This window comes from Calidris pugnax, unplaced genomic scaffold (genome assembly GCF_001431845.1).
Source record: "Calidris pugnax isolate Ruff unplaced genomic scaffold, ASM143184v1 scaffold147, whole genome shotgun sequence".
NCBI lineage: Eukaryota > Metazoa > Chordata > Aves > Charadriiformes > Scolopacidae > Calidris > Calidris pugnax.
Window position 1 is genome coordinate 4687638 of NW_015092359.1, and position 9909 is coordinate 4697546.

The window sequence follows — 9909 nt, forward strand, 5'->3', positions numbered from 1 at the left end:
TTTTTTTTTTTGCCTTTTTTCTTTTTTCTTTCATTTTTTACAGTGACTCCCACTAAAAGGCAACCTGCCTGGGTCACATTAAACTCAAAATTGAAATACAAATCAACCTCCACGGATGGTCTGCTTTAATGCAGGGGTACTACACTGGTTCCTCTCCAGTGGGAGAGGAGTTTCAAAAGCAACTCACAATGAGTTCAAGAAAAGACATGATTCATGCAGGTTTCCTTTGACTTGAGAAAACCCCTAGGCCTGTGGGAAGCAAACAGAGGTATCTGCCAAGATAAACAATGCTCTGCTGCATCCTGATTAGACTTAGCTCACGGTATAAAGGACAAGGAACAGGTTGAAGCCTGTAACCAGGATAATCCTCTCCCTCATACCCCCAGGGCTGTAACATATACCTCCACCATGTATCTGTAAAGCAAATGCTCCTGCCCTCCCACTCACCACAGCAATTTTCTTTTGGTCTCTTGAACCCTACCTATTCCCCTTGCTCTAGAACCTTGTAAAGCCTAAGCTTCTAATGTTTCTCCCATTTTTTGGTGAGACTCGGGACAATGAGCACACCCGCTCTCTGAAACTACTGCCAACCTCCTGCATGGACAAACACTGTCCTGAGGAATGGACTTTTCTCTCTTTGGGATTATGGACACAGTGAAGGTGCATCCAGTTTGCCTGCACATCCTATCAGGACCACCAACGCTCTTCCATGGGTTTCCTGTGTTGAATTAAACTAAACCAGCTGCTGTAGGATTTACACAAACGTATGCACACCCCTCTCTATGGAAGAGCTCACCCACTCTTCTGAGGCACGAGAGGAGTTGTAGGAAGTTGTAGGTGAGCACGAGCACTTAAGGGATTCAGTCTGCTCCCACACTATGGAGAAGACTGGTTATCAGGCCAAAGGAAAAAGCAAGCTTGGGTTTAGCTTATCAACCCAGTTGCACTCGCTAGCCAGGAGGAGGGTCACAGTGAGAGGCCAGGTTTGATACTATAATGAAGATATGGACTTTAACTTGCACTTGAATACGTCCACATTTCCTCACTCCATTTTTGGCCTGGATTGGCCTCTGTTTTTTGAGTACCTGCACATCAGGACCATGTTACCCAGGGGGAGGAGGGAAGACAGAAAAAAAGAGGTGGTCTGCTCTTTGCCCATGGCAGTAGGATGCTCAGCATCTCCCCAGCACTTAACACACCTTTGCCACGGTGCAAAGGTTTGCAAAACACAAGATTCATTGCTCTCCCACTCCTCCATTCCGCAGCAGGAAGGAACATTCCTCTTGTTTCAAAGGAAAGGACAAAGAATGGTGATAGGCAGGTAAAGTGAATCTTTCTAAAATTGCAGATGAGTGTGAGGCTTACTCCAGTTCCACCAAAGGCTCCCCACAGTCAACCCCGTATGAATCCTCACTGCAGAAGTGCCTGGATTTCTGTAAATCCTGGAATATAGCAGGCCTTAATCACACATGCCTGGCCTGTAGAGTCATATCGAGCATCATCTGGAAGAGGGTGTGAAGCCCCTGCTGAGCATGACCTGCACTCCCCAGCAGCTGGACTGCAACTTTCTTCTCCATCCCGTTACAGCCGAAGGGACAGGACAAAGCTGTTGGGGAAAAGGTTGTTGAATGGTGGAAGTGTTGATTCTCTTGACGGGTCGGAAGGCTCTACAGAGGGACCCAGACAGGCTGGATCGATGAGCCAAGGCCAATGGGATGAGGTTCAATAAGGCCAAGTGCCGGGTCCTACATTTCAGTCACAACCACCCCAGGCAACGCTACAGGCTGGGGGCAGAGTGGCTGGAGCTGCCCAGAAGAAAAGGACCTGGGGGTGTTGGTGGACAGCTGGCTGAACATGAGCCAGCAGTGTGCCCAGGTGGCCAAGAAGGCCAACAGCATCCTGGCTTGGATCAGGACCAGCGTGGCCAGCAGGAGCAGGGCAGTGATGGTGCCTCTGTACTGGGCACTGGTGAGTCCTCACCTCGAGGGCTGGGTTCAGTTCTGGGCCCTTCACTACAAGAAGGACATTGAGGTGCTGGAGCGTGTCCAGAGGAGAGCCACCAAGTTGGTGAGGGGTCTGGAGAACAAGTCCTACGAGGAGAGGCTGAGGGAACTGGGCATGTTTAGTTTGGAGAAGAGGAGGCTGAGGGGAGACCTCATTGCCTTCTACAGCTCCCTGACAGGAGGGTGTAGAGAGGTGGGGGTTGGCCTCTTCTCCTCCCAAGGGAATAATGCCAGGAGCAGTGGAAATGGTCTGAAGTTGGGGCAGGGGAGGTTTAGATGAGATATTGGGAAGAACGACTTTGCTGAGAGGGTGGTCAGGCACTGGAAGAGCCTGCCCAGGGAGGTGGTGGAGTCACCATCCCTGGAGGTGTTTAAGAACCGTGTAGACGTGGCACTTCAGGGCATGCCCTAGTGCCAGAGATTGAGGGTCTTGTTGTATGTATGTATGTGTGTGTATGATTGGACTTGGTGATCTCAGAGGTCCTTTCCAACCATGAAGATTCTGTGATTCTGTAAATACTTGCCTACCTAGCAACAGAAGCAATTCACAGTGCGAGACGCATTAGATGACGCTAAGTCAATAGCTGCTACGGAAAAACGCAGAAGACAAGCGTGAGTGCTGTTCAGTGCAAAAGCTGAGGGAGGGAGCAAAGTTCTGCCATTGTTTCTGTCATGGTAACAAAGCAGGAAGGGAATAAGCTGCAGCAGCTGCCACCACCAGCAGCTGATCCCACTGACTGACCCCTGAATCAAGCGTTCCAGGAAGGCTGGGGCTTTACAGCCTTCCCTGCAGAGGGACAGCTTTTTCCCCTCTCCGTCATCCACAAAGACAACAGACATGCAGGGGTCTGAGGGTGTTCCAGGGAGACCGAGGGGCTCCTAAAAGACCACCCGTTTGCCACCAGACACACCACGTGTCCTCCCCCCATCCTATACGACCTGGGCTGCTACTGCATGCAGAAGCTCTTGTTACCCCCCCAAAAGCTCACCAGTACAGCAGAGGTCAGAAATTTATCCCATTTATACCCCTTTTCTGACAACTCCACTCATTTGTGTTACTGAGATACGTGTCTCCACTGGAAAAAAGTCCCGGCATCAAAAACTGTGGAATATTGAAACTGATGATATGAGTGTCCCACTTAATACACATTTTCACAAGCCTTTTTTTTTTTTTTTTTGGCCTGGCTTTTACACGCTTACAACCCAAAGCCGTGGGCCCAGTTACTCAAACCATTCTCAATATTACTTGGGCCATAAAAGTAAAAAAGGGAGACGAGCCCAAAAATATAACTGGAGAGGAGTTATCAACCTGAAAAAGTCACCACAGAAAAAAAAAAAACAACAAACCAAAAACAAAAAAACAAACCCAAGTGACCAGAAAAAAAAACAACAAAACCAACCAACCCACCCCCCCACACCACAACACACCAGTCACAGACACATGGTTTCATCTACTTCTGTTTCTGAATACAGTTGGAAGCTCTTGTGGCTGCTGCCTTTCTAAAACTGTCCTGAATGCACGTGGATATACGTCCGGGCAAAAAAAAAAAAAAACCAAACAAGCAAGAAAAATAAAACATTCCTTTTTAGCTCATATTTCTCTAGATACAGATCCCAAACCCCCATCAAGATACCAAACTTCTGAACAGCAGAACACACAATAAGAAAGGCAACCTACATTAATTATGAAGTTTTAAATTAACTACAAAGAAATGAAATTACGACAGTAAACACACCCTTGTGGGAAGTGGAGTTTAAATAAGAACTCCCAAAAACTTTAGTTGAAACTACTATCATCTTGCTCTGTAGCTCTACATAAACAGAAGATATCAGTGCACAACTACTTATACATTTTTTTACCAACTTTGATACAACTTCTTCCATACATAGAAGCACACAGTTCAGAAATATGTAGTCATGCAAAAATTGACCTTAATTCATATCTTTAGATTTTGTATTTTACATTTATCATCTTAGAAGTGACAGAAAAGAATCAATTTCTTTTCGTATTGGATGGCTATTATTTCAGTTAAGTAGTCATGGAAATTACTTTATTCACTTTTTAATGTTAATATTCTAACAGAAATATATTTTTCATTCAAAATCAACAAATTCAGTGAAAAAAAAAATCTGTAAAAGAAAAAAAGAAATCGGTTAAAAGTCTCCCAGATCTGTAAAATTGGGAGATTTAATTGACTGTTTCCAGCTAAGGATTTCCATCAAGATTTTAGAACGAGTAGATCTTAGTCCTTCCTGCATGGTGTATTCATAGATACAAGAAGCTTTTTCTTAACTGGAAATCAGTTAATGATCATTGAAATTAATTAGCTGAATCCACTGAAATGGAGAAAGTATCCTTTCCACCCCTGTAAAAGAGCTGTGCTTTCAAAAGCTTTAAAACTTGAATAACGTGCAACCAGGGGCATAGCCAAGGACCTTAATTAGCTCACATATCTTATGTTCTTTGTCACTTGGGTGACAAAAGTGCTGCTCAATGTTTTATTTAAATAATTTAAATACGTATTGTAGTAAGTTTTAGCACATTTCAAAAGTATTTTTAGCAAGGAAAAAAAGCTAAAATATATGGATGTAATTCTAATTAACATACTATCATCCACTTCGTTAACTCGCTGCCTTGAAGAACAAAGCCCAACAGCTCCAGAGCTGGCCCAACTCGTGCAGTCAGATAAAAGGAAATGCCTGCCTTGGTTCCTTTCCTCTTGCAACAAAATATTTCAAAAATAAGTATAAAAACGTGTTCTCCTGTTAACCCAATGATTAAAACATCAAATATCCTCCAGCTGTCAATTTAACAGACGTTGCCAATCAAGCACAACTGCCATGCAAAGCCCAAACGCTGGTGTCCCACTATGCCCACTTAAAAGGTACAAGTTCAACATTACAGATTTCCACAGTCCGTATCTAGGCAGCATGAACTATTTTAAAAAGCCAGAGCTTTTATCTGCACTGTAGAATGCATCTCAAAACATTTTAAGGTTAAGAAAATGCCCCCACTGACTCAATCACTTCTTTTTTTAAAGTGCAAGATACTCACATACATAAGTGAGCACATAACCCACAAAAGCATCAGCTCGTAACAGTTACTATTTTACTTCCTAACCTGAAAAAAAATAAATAAATCACGTTACTGTGTGTTGAATCTGTTCACAGAGCCACTTGAAGCAATGGACATTTTCAGTTTTTTCCAGCGTGAAAGCAAAGCTCATTGCCATAGACAATGGGAATAACATCAGGAGTTTCCTGTTGGAGACGTTCATCAGTACCCAAGGTTTGTAACGTGGAAGTCGAAGTGAAGTTCAGTTGCTTTTAGAAGATATTAAGGCAAATACATAGAGCAACCGAATCTCTGGACACTCCACCCACACAAAGGCAAACTCCTTGAATCCAGAGCAAGATTACCTACACCCTCTATGTCACCAGGACGAGAAGCGCTAGGAGAGAAGCCACCCAAGAAGAGAGCACAATGAAAACATTCCTGTCACAGTACACCTCCAGGAACCAGGAAAATAAACATTTTAATCACCTTCGCAAATCAGCAGATTCATCTTCCACTGTGAGATCTGTCTGTACCATCTCCTGTTTCAGTTCTCCGATTTCTGAGGCAATTGTGTCAATGAGCTAGAAAGGGACAAAAATAGTATGACGTCAAGCGAGTGGAAGAGGCGTGGAAAAGAAGCCCGGGCAAGTTTAGTCACCAGAGATTACAAACTTTTTTTTTTTTTTTTTTTTTTCAAATCGCATCCTATTTGGACTTCCCCTTTCAAAGGAAAAAGTAAGGCTTGGGGCCACTTGCAATCGTTCTCAGAGAAAGAATAATTCCTGTTTTGTGCCAGTACAAAACCTTCCAGGTTGGCTAGCTTTTTTTGTTTAAATATATTATATCTGCAGCCTCAGCATACTATACAACAGCTTAAAAGAACTAAATGATTTGATCATTTGTAGCATTTACTTTCTCAAATAAAAAGGAAAAATATACAATTAAAAGAGTTCCATCTGCAAGAGTTATTTCAGAAGGGACACTGAGCCAGCATTACAATATTTTGGTGGATGAAGAGTAACAAAGCAAGAAGGAAATGGGTGGCTGCTTTTCACATTAGGTCTTGGACTGCGCTGGAACAGAACAACTCAATTAAAAAAGAGAACTGCCTCATAACGCTTCAGCTCAGGTGGAACACAATCCTAATTTTGGACGCAAGAACAAGAACTCATTTTAAAATTGGTCGAGATGAGCAGGAGGGCTGTATCCTGAGAAACACCGCATTTGCTAGCCAGATGTCTGGGAAACGTTTTGTGGAGCAGAAACCAACTATGAGGTTCACAAGGCACGCCGCCTTGGACATTCTTTGCAGCGACTGCATCACGTTTGCCTGACGCCCTGCACCGTGACACTATATAATTCCTGGCAGCGTTCCCTCTCTCCTCCTCGCAGGGATGCCACCTCCTCCACCACCACCCCTGCAAACAAACAAAACCCCTGGCAGACCACCTAGAAACAGCTCACCTACCATAAGCCAACTCCATTAAGTATACCTTAAGGATGAATTAGCACACGCTACACTCATACTGTAAGCTTCTTTCTGTCAAGGTCAGAGCTCCCAGCCATGCTGGACCACCAGCACCACTGTTTTACAAAGATCTTCCACTTGCTGACTCGCAAACGTCCCCCTGAGTCACCACGGCGAGATGTGAGCAACGCCTTCCTGACCGTGAGGAAGAGCAGCAGGAGGAACGCGTGTCCGTCCTGATGGAGCAGCCTGGCACCTCGCTGCACGCTCAGCACCTCCACCAAACTCCACCAAACCTCAGGGAAAGAGCCACAGGAAAATTCATCCAGCCCCCACATCGGCTTTACACCGTGAAAACCACACGTGCCACTGCCTGGGATGAGCCTTACCAGGCCACCCTTGTATCATCAGACACATGCCAGACACCAGTATAGGTTAGGGATGGACCTGCTGGAAAGCACTTCTGAGGAGAAGGATCTGGGGGTCCTGGTGGATAGCAAACTCTCCATGAGCCAGCAATGTGCCCTTGTGGCCAAGAGGCCAATGGGATCCTGGGCTGCGTAGGGAAGAGTGTGGCCAGGAGGTGGAGGGAGGTCATTCTCCCCCTCTGCTCTGCACTGGGGAGGCCACAACTGGAATCCTGCCTCCAGTTCTGGGCTCCCCAGTTCAAGAGAGACAGGGAACTGCTGGAGAGAGTCCAGTGTAGGGCAACAAAGATGAGAGAGGGATTGGAGCATCTCCCTGATGAGGAAAGGCTGAGAGAGCTGGGGCTCTTGAGCCTGGAGAAAAGAAGGCTGAGGGGAGACCTTATTCATGCTTCCAAGTACCTAAAGGGTGGGTTGAGGGAGGATGGAGCTGGACTCTTTTCAGTGGTTCCCAGTGACAGGACGAGGGGCATCGGGCACAAGCTGGACCATGGGAAGTTCCACTCCAATGTGAGGAAGAACTTCTTTGGGGTGAGGGTGGCAGAGCCCTGGCAGAGGCTGCCCAGGGAGGGTGTGGAGTCCCCTTCTCTGGAGATCTTCAAGCCCCAATGGATGCTCCTGAGTGATGTGCTCTGGGCAACCCTGCTTTGGCAGGGGAGTTGGACTGGAGGATCTCTAGAAGGTCCCTTCCAACTCTGACAATTCCGTGATTCCATGATCTGACAGCACCTGTGGGCAGCAGCATCAGCCTAGAGGGAAGCTTTGACCTGGGTGCTGGGAGAGCACTACCAGGCTCCAGCCAATACATGGCTGACTCCATCCTGCAGATCACACTGCATTGTTTTTTCTCTTTTTAAAGCCTCCACCACCCTCCCATCATCATCCTTAATTGTTTTTTGTTTTTTTTCCTCTTGTAATCCTCTGAAATGCAATACAGCTGCAATTCTCACTGACCTGATGGAGGGGGAGTTCCGTGTTATGATGTGCTGCCCCTGAACAGGGATGTTCCATTTCTTCACTTGGGCTGGCTTGGCTACTCCTCGAGCCCTGTTAGCTGGTTCAGCTAGCAAAAAGGTTGGAAAGCTTTTTCACTTTGCATTTTGATTAATTTTTTTCCTGGCTTAATGACATGAACCTCATCTCTGAGGGGGTCGGACAAGCTCCCGTGTAGACACAAGGAGACAAAGGACAGCTCCAGGCTCGAAGTCCATCTGCCCCTTTCAGCAAGTCACTAGATCTCATTATTTCCCCTGTGAAATCATGCCCTGTAGCTCAGCCACCCCAGCAAATAGCCCAGAGTTTTGGGCAGTTTGTGCTGACCTTGGAAGAGAGAACCTATATCCTGATTTAGGCACCCCAAACTAGCCAATAACTGGATCACCCACCCCAAAATTCTGCAATCTGACCAGATCACCCCTGGAATTCAGACCACTCAGGTCTTCCAGCCACCTACTCAGCAGCAGGAAACATGCTTTTGGGCTGACACATACTAATGAAACAACTACCAGCCCCCCCCACCCCGAGGGAAAAAAAAAAAAGCTATACACCCCTATCATGCACTGTATTCAGAGCAGGCACGTGCATGTGATGGTCTAAGAAACAACTCCCAGGATATTTAAATCAAATATCTTTCTTTTAAAAGTAATACCTGATGTTATGACAAGCCACGCGCCAAGATTTCAAGTCAACCATTAAAAGAATGAAAATTAAATACATTCTTTTCCGTCATGTGGATTGCCATTTAGATTTTAAACAAAAAGAAATCAATTTATCTATGGAAATTCTTTGGCTACAAACCCAAACTACAGCTGATGTACTTAACCGATTTCTAAATTTTTCTTTTTACAGCAATCCTTCTGTACCTGCAGAGATCCACTAATTCAGTCAGCTAGTCAACTAATTCAAAACAGAGAAGCTGACTGCAAGCGTAAAAAGAGAGAAAAATTGCATTTCTCTTCCAAGCTGTGACTAAGCAGAAGAATGGAAGGATCAGCTCTATTAGGCCTAAATCTCTGCTGAGCAATACATCACAGTCTCTAGCTACAATAATCACTCTCAGACTATTCAATTAGTTTCAAACTGGAATGTGCCTTCTTAAAGTTAGTTCTAAAAAACTAACGGCTTTCTAAAACACTGACAATGGATTTCTTGTTGTTATTTGTATCAAGACATAGGAAACATGTCAAAAAACTCTAATAGATACATGTTCAGAAAGAAATATACAATTTGCCATTTCTAAATAAGGAGTGTGACGACTTTATGGAAAAAGCAGAGCACACCTGTGATGAACAAAACCATTCCAGGTTTAATTATAGCTTATCAGTTACTTAAATTAGGCTTTCCTCTTCCTGGATTAAAGTCATATTTCATAACTGAAGGCACTTCACAGTGGAACACACAGCCAAGGGGTTTTCTTTATTCAAGAGCAAGTGTTCCAATGTCAAACCAGAAGCAAAAAATATTCAGTTTTAAGCACCTGCTAAATTTTCCCCGTCTTCATTCATTATGAAGTTTGCTAAGTGCGATGAGCTAGTCAAACACAACCATACAAGTTGTTACTGCTAAGTAAAATACACACTGCTGATGTGAGTCTTCCTATGTCCCTCCCTCCAGCTTTTGTAGCTGCCTTAATCCTTTTGGCTCTGCTGAAGCACATCAGTTCCTTAAAACTGCTCGTAATTGCTCAGCACAGTCTTCTGTTTGCCTTTTTTTTTTCCCCCACACCCTTATCCTTCACACCTTTACCTACATATCTTGGCATATATCTCAGCACTTCCCTGCTCTATATATTTTCTGTCCTCCATTAAGCCCCTTTTTCAAGTATGCAAACACAAGACTCACAAATTTTAATTGACTTCAGTGCCAGGAAATGGAACTTTTAGATTAAGAAGCAGACTGACTTAAAATTAAGGCAATATCCATTTCTGGTTCCCCCCCCCCCCACCCCCCCCCGAC

The 9909-nt window shown here is 44.7% G+C and overlaps 1 protein-coding gene across 7 annotated transcripts in view; it reads right to left on the minus strand.

Annotated features, from left to right (window-relative positions):
• Window positions 1-9909, minus strand: part of RIN2 (Ras and Rab interactor 2) — an 83864-nt gene that overhangs the window by 36037 nt on the left and 37918 nt on the right. For 4 of the 7 annotated variants that reach the window (XM_014962495.1, XM_014962496.1, XM_014962497.1 and 1 more), the window contains exon 3: window positions 5548-5642. The exons of 1 other annotated variant lie outside the window; for it this stretch is intronic. In XM_014962495.1, the coding sequence (XP_014817981.1) occupies window positions 5548-5642 (95 nt within the window). Of the gene's footprint in view, window positions 1-5058; window positions 5125-5547; window positions 5643-7908; window positions 7981-9909 lie in introns of those variants that run through there. 2 more of the 7 variants (XM_014962501.1, XM_014962498.1) reach the window with 2 other exon arrangements.